The sequence below is a fragment of the Excalfactoria chinensis genome, chromosome 2 (assembly GCF_039878825.1).
Source record: "Excalfactoria chinensis isolate bCotChi1 chromosome 2, bCotChi1.hap2, whole genome shotgun sequence".
NCBI classification, from domain to species: domain Eukaryota; kingdom Metazoa; phylum Chordata; class Aves; order Galliformes; family Phasianidae; genus Excalfactoria; species Excalfactoria chinensis.
In genome coordinates this window covers 60,747,038-60,768,713 of record NC_092826.1, presented here as the reverse complement: position 1 = coordinate 60,768,713, position 21,676 = coordinate 60,747,038, and the positions used below count along the sequence as shown (strand labels likewise).

At 39.7% G+C, this 21,676-nt stretch overlaps 1 protein-coding gene across 26 annotated transcripts in view; it reads left to right on the top strand.

Annotated features, from left to right (window-relative positions):
• The window catches only part of LOC140248656 (poly(rC)-binding protein 3-like), a 471,372-nt gene that overhangs the window by 413,756 nt on the left and 35,940 nt on the right, over positions 1–21,676 (top strand). For all 26 annotated transcript variants that reach the window (XM_072329587.1, XM_072329591.1, XM_072329592.1 and 23 more), the window contains 4 exons: positions 4,551–4,709; positions 17,304–17,327; positions 17,426–17,458; positions 20,245–20,361. In XM_072329587.1, coding sequence (XP_072185688.1) covers positions 4,632–4,709; positions 17,304–17,327; positions 17,426–17,458; positions 20,245–20,361 — 252 coding nt within the window. In that variant the 5' untranslated portion in view covers positions 4,551–4,631. The remainder of the gene's footprint in view (positions 1–4,550; positions 4,710–17,303; positions 17,328–17,425; positions 17,459–20,244; positions 20,362–21,676) is intronic.

Sequence of the window (21,676 nt, the reverse complement as noted above, 5' to 3'; positions counted from 1 at the left end):
GGCTTTGCATCTGATTTTGCTTTAGGTTTGGTTGTTGTGTTGTTGTTTAAAGTTCTGCCCATATTTTTTTTGTATAATTACACTGTTTAGTCCTTCAGCATCCAGAGATGTTACTTCTAAGCGACAAGCCAGAGATAGTAACTGTTTAGCTTATAAAATTAAGAAAAATAACATAAAAAAAAAAGTCAGCTTGTTTTTAAGTTGAAACCTTAAATATATGGGTGAATGAGTACATTTTTATTGATAGTGCTGTCAGTTCTTGTCTTATAGTAATTTTCTTCCATTTCCTTCAGTCACCTTCTCCTCCTTTCTTATATTCCTTTCAGATTAAATGAAAGGATAAAATCATGTAAGTAGCATAAATATGTCCCTGAAGAACTCTGCTGAAAGTGCAGGTCCATGCTTCTCATCATACTTCCTGTCAGTGGTTCTTTCAATTCCTGAGAGGTCTCCCTCCACATGGGAGGCTTCTGATCAAGAGAACTTAGGTACAGCCTTTCATGGCTTCCCGTGGTTTGATTTTCTCTGGTCGTCTTTGTTCACTCTTACTATATTTTCTTGATAATGACACTTTATTTTTCCTCTTAAAAAAAAAAGAAATGAGTTCTTGCTAAATGAACCAAACTTTTAACTGTTGCCTCCATAGCATCAGTGAATTACCTGCTCATAATTCTCTTTGTTCATCTTCAGGTTACTTAGTCTTCTTGTTCAGCTGCTGCCTGTTCCTGCTTCCCATCCCTAAGGCTTGATCGTCTGCTTAGCTACCCCTCCTTTGGGATGGTTCCATATATTGCTGAAATGACAGATGTACTGTGAGTGAGTGGATGTTCTTATGTTTCCTTTATTTGAGCTTTCTTCTTCTGAACCAAGTGAAGCATGGGAACTGGATGAAAAAATTTTAAGTGTCCTCATTTAAAACATACAGTTTCTGCCTAATGTCACTGTAATTTCCCCCATTCTATTCTCTGTTTAAATATCTTCCAGTGAAACAACTGGAATTGGTACTTTTGAATTATATCTTTAGATTCCTTCTTGCTTTCTTCACATTTACATCTTTTTTACTGATGATTATGAAACACCACAGTTAAGTTCAAGAGCCCTTTCTGAGGGTCAAACACAGCGAAAGCTGTGCTCGGTGCTTTTACCAGTTTTGTCTTTTGACAAGCTCAGCTCAACAACTACACTATCCACCTTTCATTTACCAAATTAGGCTTTCTCCTTGGATGTTTTCAGGTGATACATTCACACTGATTCCTCTCGAGGTGTTATCTACACCAGCCAGCTGAAGCCTCATCTCTTTTTCCCTGACTTTCTCCTTCTTCTCTCTCTGTGTCTCTTCCTGTGTTTCTTTGACTGTTCCAGTTCACTCCATGCACACTGCTTTGTTTATATGGATCTTTCAGATGAGTTTTTTTTTTTTTTTTTTTGCTTGGCAGATTCATGAATGCCAATTTATTTTAGCTTTAAACTCAGAAATGCATTACCTGACATCTGCCTTGGTGTACCATGATGATTTTCTTCATCTTTGCCATCTCTACCTGCTGTGGGGTCAAAGACCCTCCTATCCTGCTTACCTTAAGTGCCCACCTGGGAGTTTTAAAGGAAGTATTTTTCAGCGCTGTGCAGCCATTGTCAATACAGTGATTTGTTTATCTTCTTGGATGAGGATTAGCTTGTTTGACTGTTATAGGAGGAAAGCAGATCATGATGTTGACTTTTCCGTTCACTTTTCATGTCTTAGGCCTATGACAGACACCTCACACTTCTTCCTCTGCTGCATGGACTCATAACCTCTGCGTGTGTTGTGTCACTGCCCTTTTGCCCCAGAGGTCATCTTGGAGCTTATATTAATTCAGTGAGGTCATTGAGGAACTATGCTAGCTTTTGGATTAGTCTTTGGAGGAAAACATGGCTTAACTACGTGCTTTTTTATTCTCTTAATCTACCAGCAATTCTTGAAAAGTCATATGAGAAAATGTATGGCTCTCATGCAGTGAATTATGAGCATATATGCCAACTTGGGATAAAAGATACTGAAAATGTATAGAAACACACACAGGTTAAAGACATTTCCATTAAGCAAGTGTTTGTTTTATCAAAGTATTTAAAAAGCATTTGAATGCATGTTTCTACCTACAGAGAACTTTTCACTTTTTACATGATAAGCAACAGTAGAAATGTCTTCGGATGTTCACATTTAGCCTTGTAGGAGGCAAAGCTCTGCTGTTTGCTGGGACCCATCTAATGCAATCTACTTTCCTTCAGTTTTTGGACCTGATTGCCATTACTTGTTATCTAGTGATGCAGAGCACTTTGGATTTTGGATCTGGTGAATCCTGGTCCTGCATCCTGGGGTCAGAGGAGGCACACTGTCTGCTTGTTCTATCACTGCTGGCTGTCTGTTGAAGCCTGGATAAATTGCATTTAACCTCAGTCTTAACATTTAGCCATGCAATTGGCCTCAATAGCCTGTGCAGTATTCTCTGATCACCTGCAGAGTTCCTCTTTCTTTCCTCTGGAGTCAGGAAAAGTTTAACACAAGAACCCAGGAGTAGCCATGGGACCTGGTCACTCAGAGCTCCAGAAAGAAAAGCTCACACACAGAGGCACACATAAGCCAGAAACACAGTGAATTGTTCCAAATGATGATTTTGCAAAGGAAAGGGAAATTATTTTACTGATTGAGTATTCATCATGTGCTTACATATGTCAGCAGTAGGTTTGGATGTATTGCTGATAGAAGGCTTTGTAGAGGGAACCATTCTCTTCCTTGTGCTGATTGGTCACCTCCCTGTACCCAGAGGTCTGGACCAGTACATGCTTGTGATGATGTCTGCAGAAAAGAAGTGGTTAGATAAATAGTAATGCATTTTATTTCAATCCGGGGATGTCTAGGGCAGCTGTAAATGACCTGACAAAGGAAGCACCCTTCTCTCTTCGTGATCTATGTACTGTGTTTTTCTTCCTTATTCTGTGAGGTTGCCCTCTTGAATTCATTCCCTTTGTATCTCACACAGCTGCGTGACTCCTTGCATGTGCATGCACTCCCAGCCCTCCCCCAGACATCTGTTGTGCTTCTCAGCACCAGGTGCCAGAGTTGTGTGTGTGTGTGTGTGTGTGTGTTGGGAGGGGGGGGCAAAGATGAAATTCTGAAAGAAAAAAGAAAAAGAAAAAAAAAAAAAAAAAAAAGTGAAATGTCCAAGATATTATTGACGATATTTGTAACAATATATTGAGTCATTTAAGGTCGGAGAAGACTACTATGATATCTAGTTCAGTTGGCAACCCATCCTCCCCATGCCCACTAACCATGTCCCTCAGTGACGCATTCACACATTTCTTGAATACCTCCAGGGACGGTGACTCCACTGTGCCACTGCCTCGCTACTCTTCTTGAGAGTATTTATTTTCTAATATTCAACCTGAACCTCCCCTGGCACAACTTGAGGCCATAAGAACGCGTTTCTCATGCTCTTTCTTCATGCATCTGCTATTCGCTTCTCTTACAGTTAACATGCTCAGCTTTATGGACTGCTTTAGTCAGTGCTTAGTGGCTATCATGATGTAGTTTAATTACTTGATGAAATTGTGAGACTTTCTCCTACACATTCTGGGGAATTCCCAAGCTAAGCAAACTCATGGCCTGCGTATGTGTTGTATGCTCTGTAATATAGGCCTGAAAAGGACAAAATTAAGTGAGTAACCCCTATGCCTCTTCTACCATGGAATTTGCCTGCCCTTGGTTAATGTTGCTTCCTGCTCTTGTTGTTTGTACTGATGAATGTCCTTGTATGAATAAACTTGTAATGCATCTTGTTTATCTTTCCAAGTCCAACCCTTACAGCTTTCATTAGTATTTTAGGATATTTATGACTTAGTAAATGACTGAAAATCTGCAATTTGTCATTAGGAATTAAGAAACATCTTCCTTCTACTTAGAGCTGAAGATGAACTGTGGCTGTGGAGGGACTGAGCCACCCCTGGGCTTGGCAGACAAAAACTAAGTGAGACAGTGCCCAGATTTACAGCAGCAAGTGGCTCTTAGTTACTCAGTTGTCTTTGATAATGTGTCGTCTGCTGTTGCTGGTAGGGATCAGTGTTTAGGATCGGAATTAATTTCTAGCTGTACAGAAAATAAAAATCTTTCTCCTGCAAGGGCAAATAGAATTTTAACAGAGACAGAAAGGGAGAGAAATGGACACAGTGCCAGGCACATGTAAAAATGCTTTTATGTACTGCATGTACACACCACAAAGGGTAACAGGGAAAAGTGCTGTTAAGAAGGTGCTGTATTTCCCTTTGTTGTGCTCTGTACTTTCAGCCTTGGAACAATGGAAGTAAAGAGAATTTTTAATGTTTCTAAAGGGAATTTATCTTGTAATTGGTGAATGGCTGGAGAGGGTTGGTAGGGAAAGGGTAATAATCAAAAGAGCCTTTTCAGCAGTCCAGCAAATCAACAAGAGGAATGTTAATTGGTTTGTACAACATATTATTGGTTCAGAGTAGCTTTGGACACTCAAATTGTGCTTTTTTTCCTTCTCTCTCTGTAGGTTGATTAAGTAAAGAGGAAAAAAAAACAAAAACAAAAACACAACAAAGCTGCTTCCAAGCATTGAAGATCCAAGGCCAGGATGAACCCGAAGGACTCAAAAGTGTCTGAAGGAGGTCTCAATGTCACACTTACCATACGCCTTCTCATGCACGGCAAGGTGAAGCATTTCCTGTGGCCACAGCATTTGCCTGTTCATTGAACGTGTGTGTGCCGTCACAGGCCAGCAGTGATACTGACAGAGCTCTGCCCCTCCTCTTCTAGTTAGAATCAGAAGCACCATTACTGTGACCAAAAATCAGCCCCCTTCTTTCAAGTTCTTATATGTAAAAATGCTCTGCAGCCCCATTCTTGGAGACAGAACAGGTCAGGGTCCAAGGTCAGGCTGGATAGGGCTCTGAGTACCCTGATCTAGCTGTGAATATCCCTGTTCATTGCAGAGGAGCTGGACCAGATGACCTTTAAAGGTTCCTTCCAACTGAAAAGATTCTATGATTTTAAGTTCACAAGAAAAAGCCTTGCTTGTAACAAACCTGTTTTGAGCAGTTCTGGTGGCAAAAATGATTTCTTCTATGGATGGTTAGCCAAATTAGACAAATCTTTGCCCGAGAATGACCTGCATACAGCTCATTTTTCTCCTCATTTGCTGGACTTCGCAGGGTTGTGGTTGTTTTTGTGTTTTTGGTTTTTTTTGAGGTATCACAACATTGATTTGTGTGAAGTAATTGTCACAGAATTACTGAATATTCCTGTTGAATTCAAATGGAATAGCTCTTTGTTATTCTGATGTAGTATCTTATTAGAGCGAACCCTCGATATAACATGCATTTGTCCAGGTCCCCTGAGGGCTTGTTTTGGAAGGTTGACTATAATTTCATTGCTGTCCAGCACAGCGCTTAAACACACAGATAAGTGTGAAATCTGTGCCATAGACAAAGTGCCAATTCAGTATTGTCAGACTTAACAGTCTGATAGCTGTTTATTGCACATTATCAGATCACAAAATGAGCTTTTAATTAAAAAACACATTTCACTGGTTTGTTTGTATCATTTGCATCAGCCGCACCAAGCATTTTTGATTTAAGGAACAAGTGCTATATAAAGCAGACGGTTTTGTCTCTTTCTTAACAAGGGATATTGAATGTATGTATATACTATTCTGCAGATCAAATTTGTATGTGTAATTCTAAAATCCAGGAATTTTATTGGAAAGCAAAAAAACTTATTTACATTTTGAAAGCAAGGCATGTTTGCAACCTGTTCCATGAACCCACATAAATAGGAGATTAAGGTATCTCCTTATATACGTTACTTATGGAAATGATAGGAAATATGAGGGGGGGCAGATTCAGCTTTCAAATTAAACCACATGGAAAAAAAAACTGTAGTATTACAGATCAAGTTATGTATTTTCTCTGAAATAGGCCAGCATTTTGGTTGATATTTTTCCCAAAAAAATACTCAGCTTCAGGCAGGCATCTGGTGCGTAAAATCTACATTTTAAACAGGGATCTGCCAAACAAATGTAATAACATTCTCTTTTACTGAGAAAAAAACTAAGCACGTCTGCACTCAGAATTAGTTCCTAGGGGTCAGTTGCACTGGGTTCCAGTCCCCAGGCCAGAAAGGCATGGGAACGCATCCATACCCTGGTTGGCGTAACCTACTGACTTCAGTCATACTCCTGCATGCTTAAAATTTCTTTTTTGGAGTCACTGCCAGACAGCTCTGCTTCCTTCAGAGTCATACCATTAAAGCAAAGATCAAGTATCTGTCATTTTTCAGAATGATTTAGTTAAGATGTGGCCTGGAGTTTTGTAGTTTTGTGGTTTGGTGGTATTGTTTTCTTTTCATGAAGCAATGGATACGTTAACGAGAAAGAAATTAGAGCTAATTTTCTGTGTTAAATATAGTTGATTGGGTACACGGTCACTTTTAACAGCATTGGATGTTGTGTGTCCAATCTTCAGTGCATGTTTAGCCCCAGGGGTTTAAATTAAACCCATAAAAGCTCTGAAATTCAAAGCCTAAGTGGGAGTATACCATGCATCCTCAGCTAACAAGGCACAATGGGTATACCATTAACTCCAGTATGCTCTAATCATGTGTCCAATTGTACCTAAAAATTGCGAAGAGCACATTAAATTAGGATTTATTTTGGTGATAAAAGTCAAAACCTTATGGTTTCTGTGATATCATTTCTGTGATTTAAAAATAGTGATATTGAGGAATGAGAGACATCTGAGTCAATCTGAATTCAATATGAGAAGGTTGCTCTGAAAGCTGTATGTGCTTCTGAAAAGCAAAAAGAAACATGCTGCTTTGCTCTTCCTTAAGATTTTCTGTGGTAATGATGCTGATGGAAATTGCTGATCTCTAATTAGTATTTCTGGACAAAACAGTTAACTGAGACTGAGCTGGGCTGTAAATAACTGGTCATAACTTGAAAGAGGAGAGGGGAATTAAGTGTGTGATTTTAAAGATAACAGTAGCAAACTGAATTCAAGGAAATATAATTCTAAAATCAGTGATTTTTTTAATGCATTTCATGGAAATACCAGGCTCTCTCCCCACTAACTTTAATTCTATCTCTAAATCTCTGGTACTAGTGTACTTTCGCATGGTGAAAGGTCTGTGTGCTTTATGACACCTACGTTCCTTATCATGGAAAGTTCATAACTTACACTCCTATGCTCAGTTATCTCAACAGAATTAGGAAATTTTCTGGTGTACTTTCCAGGTGATTTGTATGTGAGCATTATAGTCAAGTATAGACATCTTAATTATGTAGTTAAGGCAAGTTATCTCAGGGCAGTGTATCTACAGGCAGAAAAATCAGGGTTTGTGTGAATGGATAGGCCTCTATAAGGAGGTACTGAGTGAAAGAGTCAGAATATTTGGAAACAAACAATGAATCAGAAAAAAAATCGAAGAGAACTTAAGTATCTAGCAAAACGAAAGCAGACAGGAGCCATCTTGACCTCGGGATAAGTGTTTCTAGGGCCTAATATGAGAGGTGTCCACCTCAGCCAGGACTACGGGGAGTGTGTGCCGGTGTCAGGTGAAAGGTGTAATTTCCATCTTGTGCTGTGTTATCTCAGGAATAAAGAATATGAATGGGGCAGCCTTGAAGAGAAATGAGAAGCAACAAAACATTTCTCAGGCTTTCTCACAATGTAGTAGAGTAGAGGTTTCTAGGGAGTATGATACGAGAGAAGCTGCTCTTCACACCTGCAGAGAAGCAGTTGTCTTTGAAGGGAGCTTTAAGAGTGATGTTAGGAAGAACTTATTTGAATGTATGAAGAGGGGAGAAGGCTGTCTGGACCTGCCACAATAGCCTTCAATAGAAATTTTTAAGGATTATTTAGACAAAAACAATTAAAGCTGCAATGGCACTATGTCCTCTGCTGCACAAGATGTTTTTGATTGAGTTACCTGCATGCAGGAACCAAGGAGACTTTTGAAGTGTGTGCAGGAGCTAGACATGAAGAGTATGTTAAATAATGCAGAGACACATTTTCATCTCTTATTAATGAGAAAGATGTACCACATTAAGGACTAAAAATGTTCCATATATTTCAGTGGAGAAGAAAGGTGAATATGGGCTGGGGCTGTTTACATTGTACTACTTCTGCATTCTCCATGTAATTTCTGCCCTTTCTTGAAGTCAAACAAGTAATATCAATCTGCAGGGCAGAGACTTGAGTGAGTATGGGTATTTCATCACCTCTGTTGTCTTTAGAAGCAGAATTTCTGGACAGGCTTAGAATACTGGAGTGACTGTTAGACTTCTGATTCCAGCAAAAGCAAAAATGGCACGATTTACTAGGATCAGGTCAACGTTTTTGAAAGGCTTTCTGGATCACAGATTGTGAGTTTGTGTGTATTCATGTGCAAGCAGTCCCCAGCTATCAGAGCACTCTGTAAGGTGAAGCAGAGCTCAGACTCCAAAAGAAAAGCTTCATTTTTCTTTCTTTATTATTTTTGTCAAAAATAACCTTCTTTTAACTCTCTGCATGCTGTCAGCTCTTTGAGAGAACTCTCTTATCATTCCTTGCTCACCTTTTGCACATACTTTTTCTCCACTCTGTGATTTGCAATAACTTGATTTTCGTTCTTACTAGTAATAATGAGACCAGAAGATTAAGGAATATTGTTCTTCCCACAGATACCTACCTTCTTACCTGACCTTTGCAGCACTCTTGTTCTAGTTTTGGTCAGTTCATATCCAGAATGAAATAACCCAGTAGAAGCACTTAGTTTCATGGTACTGGATAATAATTACATGATTTGGGTTTGTTGGGTTTGTTTTTGTTCTTTGTTTGTTTGTTTGTTTTTAATTTTTCTGGTTTGCATTTGTACACAGCCAGTATTGACCAGCTGATTATGACCCTAACTCACCATTAAAAGTTAATTTTAGATGTAGATGGTAAAGAGGCTGTGCTGGTAAAGAAGTGTTAAATTTCAGGAAAGAATCTTCATGAAGATTTAAATGTTGAATGCATGAGCTTGAATGTAAGAAAATACTCATAAGTGCCAGCATGGAAATGGCAGCAAGGTCACGAACTGACTTTGGTTTACATATCACAGCAGTGGCACAGGAGTCTCCGTTACCTCCCTTGAATAGAAACCTGCAGAAGAAAAAAAAACATAATTTCCCAAGGCGCTGTGCAAAGACATGTGGCTCCAAAACTGTAGCGGGTACAGTGAAGCCTGAACGAAAGCAAATTAGAATATGTTGAGTTTGGGGAAGGTCTTAGAGAAAAGAAAAAGCTCAGAAAGAGAAACAAACTGTATTAATGAAGCCAGATGAATTGTGAAGAATAAGGAAATAATTTATAGACAGGATAAAGAAGGAAGGATAGAACTGGGAGGGAAGTAGGACTCTTGCCAGATGCCAAGAGGTGTAAATTGAGGAGATGAGGCAATTAAGGGGAGAAGATCATTTAGAAGGTACATGTTCAGTGAGAGGGGGAAATCTGGAAAGCATAAGCTTTGCTCAGGCATTCTCCAAAGTACTTGTGAGAGAATAAATACAAATAATGGAGTGCCAATATTTTGAATGATACAGGTGCTTCTGGCTGGAAAAAATGAGATAAAATATATTCAAATCATAATCAGGTAATTAAAATAGAAATTTGTGGTATTGAGGTTTTTTTAATGAGGTTCTGGAAGCCCCCTAAGTGGACTTCAAAGATGTCCGGGGACAAGCAACACATATACTATGTAATATGTATAACCTGATTTGGTGGAGAAAAGATAGGATGACTATGTAGAGGCTTGTCTTTCTCTGATAGCATTTAACTTATTGGTAGGTTTCTCATAGTTTCATGAGTTAGAAAGACATACCTGCAGTCAAATATTCAGGAATGGACAAAAGCCTACGAGTGCCTTGATTTTTAGGCACTAAACTTTCAGTACTTGCAGCTGCATTTTGGATTCACTGTGCAACTCTGTCTCCCAATGGTTTCATCAGGATCACTGGGTGCTTAGTGGGACTGGAAGAACTTGTTGCAGCAGACTTGCATCTAACTTGATGTGGTAACTTTTAAACACATTGCTAATTATTTTATGATGCCATATGTGGGATTTTTTACAATAAAAAAAAAAAAATCCACTCATTAAGGTGCTTGCTCACATCTAACAACTGAGATACAGAGTAAAATCATGGAGAACGTTTTCATTTTTGTCTGTATAGACAATACAGTCATACCATCAGGGATTTCTTTTAGTAGCCACTTTTGCATACCTGCTTAACTGACCTCTTAAAGGCTAGTAAAGCAAGCGCAGGAATTATTATTTCCCTTTTTTCTTCTTCTGCTTTCTACTTATTAAAGTACAGCATAAACCAAAACATCTTTAAGAATTGTTTTTCCAGTAATTTAATCCAAGCTATGAAATGCCAACCAAGCCAATGTTTGTTCTGTTTCCAGTTTCCACAGTCATTGTCAGGGTATTATGAGGATTGACTGTCCCACTTAACTGCTATTATAGTTCTTGCTTTGTTCATTGTCATTACTGCAGTACCTAGGAGCTCTGGTCATGGAACAAAACTCCATGTGCACACAGCTAAAGGTGGATCTCTTCTCAGCAGGGCTGCAGAAAAAGCTGGATTTTCTTGTTGTTGTTGCTTTGGGGTTTTTTGTTTTGTTTTCACTAGGCTATAAAAAAGATCAATAGAAAGGACGGTGGCATTTTTCCCAGTGCCCCTGGTCACTACATGTTACCAAAACCATCTCCATAGATGAATTTTCCTGCTTCTGTCAAACAGTTTCCTCATCAGCCAACAGCCTTAAGAGGATGAGATTGCAAAATTCATCCACACTGTTCACCGCTGGTGTTTCAGCATGGCCAGTGGAGGGACAAAGTGAAGGGACAGAACCGGAATTGATTTGGGGGTGTTTTGGGTAGGTTGGTTGTGAAGCTGAATGCTAATTGATTATCTGCTATGAAAAAGTAGGTGAGAAATGTTGGTTGTCACAGCTGGGAAAAAAATATATATAAAAGATGTACATTTAGGAGGATCATAATGCCAGCATTTCCATCAGAAACACCACTATTTGAAGCTTTTCCTCACACACTGCATTTGTTAGCATGGGATCTGTCTCCTCAAGGGCTTTGTCCATGGTGTCTTACTAAATTAGGACAATTAGCACCAGACGGTGACTGTTAAAACATCACCTAGGAACATGATGACATCTCCTGTTTCAGTGAGGTTAATCCCACATAATCTCAAAACACAAGTAAAGCTCTCAGTTTATTTGAGGCAGCCATTTGTTCCCTGAGGTAGACGTGTTACATCATATTTTCCAAAACTGACCAAAACGGTCAGAAGCTAATGGAACACATTCTTGGGGTCTTCCATCATAGAATCGTAGAGTCACCAAGGTTGGAAAAGACCTCCAAGATCATCCAGTCCAACTGCCCACCTACCAGCAATATTTCCCCCCAAACTATGTCCATATAAAATATCCAAACGTTCCATGCTGTATCTTTATGTGCTGTAGAAGTTTTTAGAACTGTATTCTCAGAACAATGCGGGAAGAGTGAGGTTGTTATGTCATGCCTCCTTATGGGTGATAGAAAGACGGTTGGTGCTGGTCTACAGTCTTTTGTCAGTGCAGATATTTGCTATAGACAGGATCCCTCTTTGTGTTGTGACAGATGAGTGTCCCTTCAGTGGAAGGCTGTATTTCTTCAATGCTTTCCTAACAGGCTTTTCTGTTTATAGAGCACAAGCTTATTGGTTCTACCTTATCCTTGCTCATAGAAAGCAGATGGGCATGCCATTGAAGTAATGCCTGCATGAATTACAGTATTGGGATGTGGCCTATGATTTTCTAGATGCTTTGGGGTAAAAATGTATGTATTACTTCATTAACATGTTTCCTTTAAGATGCACTGCATGTTAGGGCTCCTCTGAGGTTAGTGTTCCATTCACCCCACAACACTGATAGCAGAAGCTGCTTCAGTTGAGATCTGTGCTTTTACATGGTCATGGAATACATAGCTGTTTTATTTTTATTTCCTAAGCCACAGTAATTATTAATCTAGCCTTACACTTAGAAAAATTATGGAATTTCACACATCAGGTTTACAAACAAGAGGTTTATGTTTATGTCAGATTTTTTCAGCATTTGTTAAGCCTCCTGTTTTCTTAACATGACTGATTTGTTTCTCTTGCTATTTGAAAAGCACACCAGGTAATTGATTTGGAAATAACTTTCTCCTGCAGCATGTTTTAGATCTTTCTTTATCCATCTGCATCAGCAAGAGTCCTGCAAAAGCCGTGGCTGACAGAAACGTCTCTGCTGCCACCTTTTGTTCTGCTGGGGCTGCCCAGTACTCAGGGTACCACAGATGGCACACAAACGGCAGGAATAGCTTTCTGCTCTGTTGTGGGCCCTCCTCTCCCCCAGGCACCTGTTAAAAGTCACCCCATATATGTGAATTAGATGCAAGGATAATACCATATGTTAGATTTCAGCATCAAAGAAAGCATCGTGTGTTTTTACCATTGCTTTTCCTCAAGCAACCTCAAGCATTTTAGGCTTTTGCAGTGTGCTTTACTGATACTGAGCACAGCCTTTCATTGAGGCCCTGGAGCGTGTTCAGAGAAGGGCAGTGAAGCTGTGAAGGGTGTGGAGCAGAAGTCTTATGGGGAGAGGGAACTGGGATTCTTCAGTCTGGAGAAAAGGAAGCTCCGGGGAGACATTACAACTGTCTATAAGGCTGTCTGAAATCAGGTTGACCTCTTTTCCCAGATAATGGTGAGTGATAGTGGCCTCAAGTTGTGCCAGGGGAGGGTCAGGAGAAATTTATTCTCTTGAAATGAGTGGTGAGATATTGGAACAGGCTTCCCAAGGAGGGGGTGTTGATGCAACATGTATACATGGTACTTAGGGACATTGTTTAGTGGACAGTATTGGTGGTAGGTGGGCAGTTGGACTAGATGGTCATAGTGGTCTTTTCCAACCTTAATGATTCTACAGTTCTTAGTGGTGATTCTGCGATTCTTAGTCTTGTCTATTAGAAATGGTATATTAAAGAGAATTGGTCATAACTCAACTCTGCCTACAAAGCTAATGACTTATTTTAAACTAACGTAATGATTTTCTGTAGTAACAGTATGCTGTTTGGGCCCAGGTATGAAGCTGTCCTGCTTCAGATGCTCTTCCTTGGAGACAGGCCCTTTGAAAGGTGTTGTCTGGGCTGTATACTATCTAAAACTTGGGCCACTTTTATGAGCCTCAAGATGGGCACCCCAAATTGCTGTCCTATTCTTGAGGGAAAGTTGATATCTATCTATTTGATATCTATATGCATATATATTGACAACACATACAAATATATAAATGTATGCGTGTTCATTTGTATCATCACTTGTATAGCTGTAGCTTTTCATAGGCATTCTGTTCATCCAGCACAGTTGCTATGGCATATCTGCATCTGACAGACAAGTGTTTGTATGATGAGACCAAGGACAGGGCAGCTGGGCAGTTGTTGGGCAGTTCTGTCAGCTCTGGCAGTCCACCAGATTACTTTAGACCTTTTTTTCTCCCTCTGAGCGTCAGTTCCCCCAGTGACAACATTTTTATTTTTGCACTGATTTTCTATGTCATTAAAATGTAGCTGTATAGTAGCTGGTAATTGTTAATATAGAGCTTATTTTCCTACTATGTTTGTGTGGGGATGATTATTCAATAAATCAATCCAAAATTGATCATAAATACTTACCTTTAGCTTGCATCCCTGAGCACTAGACAATAACAAATGATGCAAGAGTTATTAATATATTCTAGTAAGCTAGTATATCCATGGTAACTCATATGCACTGTCTGATCCGTACTGAGTCTGAATTTGACATCAAGTGTGGGATTCCTTTTATCAAACTTCAGGCATGTTCTTGTAAGTCTAGGCTTCCTCCACTGCAGATGGAGAAAGACAAAACCCTTGAAATAACACTTTTCCCCTCTTGTCTGGGAATGAAATTTCCTCCATTATCTCTCACTGTTGACTTTAGAGGAACTTGTGTTCTGACACTAGAACTTTTAATGAACTAACGTAGGTGACAGTCATCCTATCCCTCGTGTCTAAGCAGATCACAGTTTGATCATCTGGCAGATTTGAAAGCATTTTCTGGATTAATTAAGGGCTTAAGAATAACTTTGGATAGCTTGAATATGGTAAAAATGGTGCTGGATAGTTTATAAAGCACTAAATATAGTTTGGGGTGCCAGAAGAATCTGTGTGAAACAAATATTGAGCTGTATGAAGAGTCATTAAAAGTTTGATGAAGTAGCATAAGTAATGTGAAGAATGAGGCATAAAGAATTTTCTGATTTAATCTGTGACAGAATTTTTTCTCGTCATAATTAAAAACACAATTCATCATCTTCAGAATTTATGGGACTTTTCCTAGAAAGAGCGAAAGCTCAAAAAGGCTAAAGCAACAAGTTTAGAATAGCTTTAGAATTTATCTTCTTTGGAGTAATTTCTACAAATTCAACATTTTGGAAAGGTTAAGACTATCCATGTGAGGTTAGCATTTCCCTCTTCCCACTCCTCTTCCTCAAAGTGTCCAGCAGAGTCCTGACACAAAGGGAGCTGCAGAGTAGGTAAGGGATGATGCTTGCCACAATACTGGGGAGCGACTGCCTTCAAAATCATCTTGAAATTCTTCCCTTGATGAGAAAAAGGTTTGCAGTACTCCTTAGACAACCAGTGACATTTTCTAGCATTATCCAAGGAACTGGTCAGAAGTCTCATAGGATTATTTTTTCAGTGGAATTCACACTATACATTCATCCAGTTATTTGATAGCTTGTACTCCTTAGCTGTAAACAAGGGGATATTCACTCAGGTCGAATTCTTGTCCCCACTGAAATCAACAGCAAAACACCCACAGACCTGAAGTAAGTAGCTTGAGAATCCTGATGTGTTGTGCTTACTTCCAATTTCTTTGTTTGAAATGCACGTTTATTTATTTATTTATTCATTTTTACTGGTGTTTACAAATACCGTATTGTTTTTCTGTTTCCAAAGCTCAAATATCTTTTCCTGTTTCCAAGGAAAGATGTGATTGCACTTATTTGCCATGTCATATTCATACATTTCTGAAATAACTGTATCTGTCAGTAAGACCCAGAGCAATTGGGCAGGTTGGGCCACATTTCCTAAGAAGCATAAAATAAAAATAAAAATAAAAATAAAAATAAAAATAAAAATAAAAATAAAAATAAAAATAAAAATAAAAATAAAAATGAGACACAGTGAAGTACAATTGCTCACCCATAGTAATCAAAATAGAATATGCTCACTCAGCAAAATTGCCTTCTGCTACTTGGGAATTTGAATTACACAATAAATTATTCTGAAGTGTGTGATTGAGAAGAAAGGAAGAGATATTCAGGATAAATCTGCTGATTGCAGGAGCTGGAGCTACTAGATGTGACAGGTTCCCATCAGTGAGGGTTATATGTCCCCTTCAGTATGAAGCCACTGTGTAGCAAGCTGCTGCCCGGCCTGTCCTTCTGCATGAGCTTGTTCCTTCCCAAGTGTGATACTTCACACTGACTTTGTCATACCCCTGGAAGTTTCTCTGAGCCCATTTTTTCAGCCTGTCTAGGCAACTCCAAGTAGTCTTGTCCAGCAGCGCACTGATGGCTAGCTCCAGTTTATTTTTACCTGTAGACTTGATGAGAATTCAGTGAAATCGTGTCAAAGTTCTTCACTGAAGTAGGTCGTCTTCTCATTGGAAAGTCTTTGTGCCTGGTGAGGAAGCAGAAACAAGAACAGCTTCATATTATAAGCTTGTAAATAACCTAGTGGTGAGGAACAGCTCTCTCTCAAGAGCAGTGCAGGGTGAAGTTAGTACCACTTCATCAAGCATCCATTATTGAGTGGAGCAGCAGAGGACAGTTTCTTAAATCTTACTCTTGTGACTGTGTTTCAGGGTGAGTCAGACTTCAGTGTATAGATGGTGAGGAGTGGGAGTATGACTGATTGGCTGTGAATCACAGCATCATAGAATCATTTGAGTTGGAAGGCACCATTAAAGGTCATCTAGTCCAACTCCCCTGCAGTGAACAGGGACACCTGTAGCTCAGTCAGGGTGCTCAGAGCCCCATCCAACCTGACGTATCATCTCCAAAGACAGTGTATCTACTACATCTCGGCAACCTGTGCCAGTACTTCACTATCCTTATTGTAAATAAACTTCTTTATATCCACTCTAAATCTCCTTTTCTTCTGTTTGAAAGCATTTCCCCTTCTCCTAACACAACAGAGTGTGCTAAAGAGTCTGTCCCCTTTCTTCTTAAAACTCACTTTAAATACTGAAAGGCCACTCTCAGGTCTCTTCAGAGCTTTCTCTTCTCCAGGCTGAAGCTTATATTGGGATAAATTGACCATGTGAGACAGTCTTTAACTATGGAATTGTATTTCTTAGTCTGAGTGTAGGAGAGTTTTCCTTTTAGCTGCTCACCCCTCCATCAGATGATTTCCAGTTTGATGTCACAGCTGTGTGGCTGCTGTAACATGTCCAAACTATTCATTTTAGAGCATTCGCTTTATTTTTGCTCTCTGTTGCTTCTATGCACCAAATTTTTAACCCTTGGGATATTGCTAGAACTGCCAAATCATTCTCCTATTTTGTGTTCACCGTGACATTTCTCAGTATTTTCTGTCCCTTCATGGAAGATTGTGGGAGTCCAGCAGCAATTCCCAAAACCCTGAAAAGTGATTAGCAGTTAACTATTCTCTAAGTGCTTAATGGGGAGATTAAGACAGGCCACCAGGTGTTCAAGCAATACCACTTGGTGGCATGGAAATTCAACACTAGCTATTAAGTGGTGAGAAGAAGGTAAGTGCCTGCCCCTGGAGATATCAGCAGTTATTTTGATGCATGCATTATATCCCATTTTCTCTGGCAATTTTTCTAAGTTCTGCTATTTTTTTAACATTTCACTCCCTGATATAGGCATTTATCCACATTTTTAGTAGCAGAATTGATATGTAACCACAAGATCAGTACCTGTTAAAGGTATTTTTATTGCACAACCTGTGAAGTCACATTTTTAGCCCATCCTTTTATATCTAACATGGCATATTTATGCACAGCAACAAAGAAACGGGGTTATGCTTCACATTCCAGGTTTAAAATAAGTAATAGCGAAATAGCTTAGGAGCTTAGCAAATGTTCTTCCGTACTATATCATATCGTTCACTTACACTGTCTTCTTTTCCATTTCAGGAGGTTGGAAGCATTATTGGAAAGGTCAGGAAATCTCTTTCTTTCTTTCTTGTCATGTCAAAATATTGTATATCTGTACCCTTCATCAGCCCAGGCTAACTTTTTTTCTCTTTCTTCAACAGAAAGGTGAGACAGTTAAGAAGATGCGGGAGGAGGTAAGATGAGCCTTGATGTCTTTACTTGCCTTCCTTGCCAGGGAAATCAGTGTACGGAACGGCACTGCCATCAAGCGGACAGCTCACTGAGCATCACCTCCCTGTTACTGTGGGTGCCGTGCAAATGCTCTGGCCTAAATCAAGCACTGCTGTTAATGTCACTTCCTTATCACTGCAGCAGTCTGAAGCCCTTCATTCCCATAGCAATGTTCCTGCTGCTGTCTTATCTCAGGGACAGATTAGCCAGCGTGATTGAGCACTTCCAAACCTCTGTGTCTTTCCCCAGCCTGCCAGCATTGCTACTGTGTGCAGCATGGCTGCCCAGCAGGGTGCTCCCATAATCTGAAACCAAGCTTTAGAGTGATGCTATATAAAATATGGGGTAGACTCAACCTTCAGCAGAGCTGGAGCTGTATTGAACAAGCCAAAGCATCTCTCTTCTATGTCTGGGCAGACTTAACTTTTCCTCATTTTGCAGCAGTCAGTAGTGTTTGGACAAGGTAGACCTGCACACCAGCCATTCACATCCTTTGAAAAGGTTGTAAGCACAAAGAAGCTAATGGAGGCATGGCTCTGCATAAACTTCAATCTCCCCTGTGGTTGTAGGCCTCTTTCTGTACCCTAAAGCAAGTAACGGCATCTGTAGAGAATTATACCTTGTGTCTTGCACATCAACACATCTAACCAGCACATCCTTGAAAGTTTCCTTCTTTGAAACATAGGCTAAAAGCAGGATTCAAAAGAAGAATCCTACTGCTTGAAACTTAAGGAATGCAAGGTGTACAGAGGATGCCTCAAGAAAAATTAGTTTGGTTCTGGTGTCTTCACTGTACTTTACTATGTCACTTGATGTGTTATTTTGTACACTGATAGGAGGTCACTGGCAGAAAAATCTCAGCATACTTGGGTTGGAGAAAATTATGAGATACATCTTCAAATATACACAACAGGGACTAAGCAGCAGCTGTGTTTCCAAGCAATGATAACTCAGTCCCTCTTTTAAATCACTAACTCCTACAGCCCTCCTTTAAAAACAAACAGTAGTTTTACTTTGACTTCCCTGGCAGATGTGGTAATTTGCAAGCCAACAACAAAATGCAGTGTTGACTTTCTGTGTCATCAGAGAAACGTCATAGAAACACTTGAGTCTGAAGTTCAAACCCCACCAATCTGCACCCTGCAGTCGTTAACTTTGTACACTAATATTGGAGATTCCCACATAATCTATGATTATTTTGACCACAAGTCTACTGGAGGGCCATGTGACAGTTGAGGCCATATCCCTGAGCAGCTCTTCCCGGCTGTGCTTCTGCCTGGTTAGCTGCAGAACATTACCCCAAGGACAGTCTGTGATCCCTGCAACCAAATGCCGCAGCCAGATGAGCTCAGCCCAGGCTTGATCTCCTTCCTGATAGAACTGTGGTGTTTGACTGAGACAATCCCCACTTAAGTTCAGCTGTTAGAAGAAGTATCTGCCACCCTTTCTTATCTATGAATACCAAGTGAATCTGCCAGCAAACACTGTGACAGCTAGATGTTTCGATTAGTTAGTGGTGCAGGTATTTTTTGTTGCTGTGATTGGTTGTTGTCACTTGGGGAAATGAGCTGTCTTACTGTTCAGCAGCAGTACACACATAAATAAAGGCTCAGACACACGGCACGTAGCTGGTTTGTGGTAACTTTGGAAGCAAAGTGTTTCAAGCTAGAACAGGGGAGATTTAAGTTAGATATAAGGAGGAAGTATTTTACTATCTCTGTGTTGAGGCACTGGAACAGGTTGCCCAGAGAGGTGGTGGATGCCCTGTCCCTGCAGGCAGTCAAGGTCAGGCTTCAGGGGGCTCTGAGCACCCTGATCTGCTGTAGGTGTCCCTGTTCATTGCAGGAGAGTCAGACTTGACAGCTCTTAAGGGTCACTTCCAGCTCAAATGATTCTATGATTCTATGAACTCACAGTATCTCACGTTTGCTAGAGGCCTGCATCCTTGAGGAGGTCAGCATCTCTGCATCAGTCGATGCTCCAGTGACTTGTTAGGCTGTGTTAACTCATTTCCATGGCTGAAACCTCAGAGGAGGCACAGGGTTTATCTTACCTAAACTGGATTTGATTATTACATCCGCTGATAATCCTATTAAGCATATTTACATCTGATTTAGGGGTTTTCTCTGCAGTGCTACAGTAACATAGAAGGGAATAAGTATACCTGAGAGCCATGCTCCTTAGTCTCTAAGAAGCAGTTTTCCAGTTCCTTCCTGCAAGCTCCTTGCTTTAAAGGAGATAACACCATCAACATTGCATGTCCTACCAATAGTTCTTTATAGGATTATTTTGTGCATATTGAGTTAATTCCCATGACGCATGGCTAGAAGGGACCACCCCATATTCCAAAGCAATGCCCCAGCTAGACACATCAAGCACTGTATTTGAGTCCAGGCTTCAAAGTATTGATGCTCCCTGAAGAAAAGGAGCTTGTCCAAAATTCTGCAGCTTCGGTCCTCTTTAAGGTTAGCTTTCCAGAAGCAAAAACTTTTGATAATGTAATTATTTGTACCTTTGAGTTACAGAAGTGCTATTTGCATACTGTGATGAAAGCAGTGTGTTTACTGAGACAAGCCCTGGCTTCCCACAGTTAGATGAATCTTTGGAGTGTGATCAGTTTATGCTGAAATTATATATGTTGGGGCTAATTAGATGCCTCAAGATATTCCTTTCCAAACTATATACCTGACCCTGCTTACTTTTCTCCCCAGGAAGTATAAAATTGAAAATCATTTGTTCTTTTTGACAGAGTGGGGCTCGAATCAATATTTCCGAAGGTTCCTGTCCAGAAAGAATTGTGACCATAACAGGCCCAACAGATGCAATTTTTAAAGCTTTTTCTATGATTGCACTAAAATTTGAAGAGGTAAGCACTAAATAAATAAATAAATAAATAATCTCTCTTGAAGTTGAAATACAAACACTGTTTGAATTTTCTCATGTTTGCTTTAATGTTAAATACGATTTGTTTAATGTTCTATTTAATAGCAATGAAAGTGGCTTCATTTTTATAAATGCTTTTGACAGTAACACCGAAGAAAAATAATGGGTCAATTTACAAGCTGTTTGATCATTTCTTTTGCTTTTTGGAGGCTTCAGGGAAAAGCAATTGCTTCTAGTAATGTGCACTAATGGTTAGAAAAATGTCGTAGAAAATGTTTGGTCCCATCATGAGTATGATTTGCAAAATATAATTGCCTAACTTTTAGCTCTGTTTTTATATGATTGCAGTTGGTATTGATGTAAATTTTCCATACATCAAAATGAATATGTAATTCATTCAACTAGAAAATCTTTATTTTAAAGACCCGTGTAATTACTAATTACCATATTCAAAGATGGGCTTTTAAAATTAATTGTAACGAAGGCATTAATAGTAAGTGAGGCAAGAGAACACTCAATTTACTGTAGAATTACCATTCCATGAAGATACGTACCTAAAGTGCTCAGATCTCCTCAACTTTCATGGACCAGCTGCAGTTAGATTTGGTCACTGCTTTAATGGGAAACCTCAGAAAAAAAGAAAAGGGCAGCAGGCTGCCAAACACGAACCATGGTCATGTAGGAGAGGACTTGACTCCCTCTGCTTTTGAAAATCAGCTGTCCAGGTGTCTCTTCTGTACTCTATGGCAAGAAGAAGGTCCTGCAGAAGGCTATTCACCTTCTCCTAAAGGAATTGCCTGCAGAGGTGGCAATGGGGAACGACAGTGTGTAGCTTTGTTTACCCTTGGTGATTATTCAAATTTAGATCAGTGGGGTTTTAAGAGAGTTTGTGGGTCATCAGATGCAATTGTGTACTAGCGTAGGCAGTATGTCTTGCAATCGCCTTTATGGCTTGCTCAAAAACTACTTTGATACTTTTCTAGTTCCTGATATTGGATTCACAACCTCAGTTATCTGATACCTGGACACCTTCTTTCTCCCCATGGAAATTTATTCATGAGTAGTTATTACAGCTTTGTTCATGTGCCAACAGTGGCTGATAATTCTTGCCTTTCCACTCCTGAGGATTCCTCTCAGACATATTTTTATAAAACAGCTTTATACCCTCACACTTTTACTTCTTCTAGAATAAATGAGCCAATCTCAGTCTCTCAGTAAGTGCATTCTCCAAACCCTCAGTGCTCCCTTTGCACCTTTGCAGTCTATCCTAAATGCATATGTTAATCGTGGACAGGTTA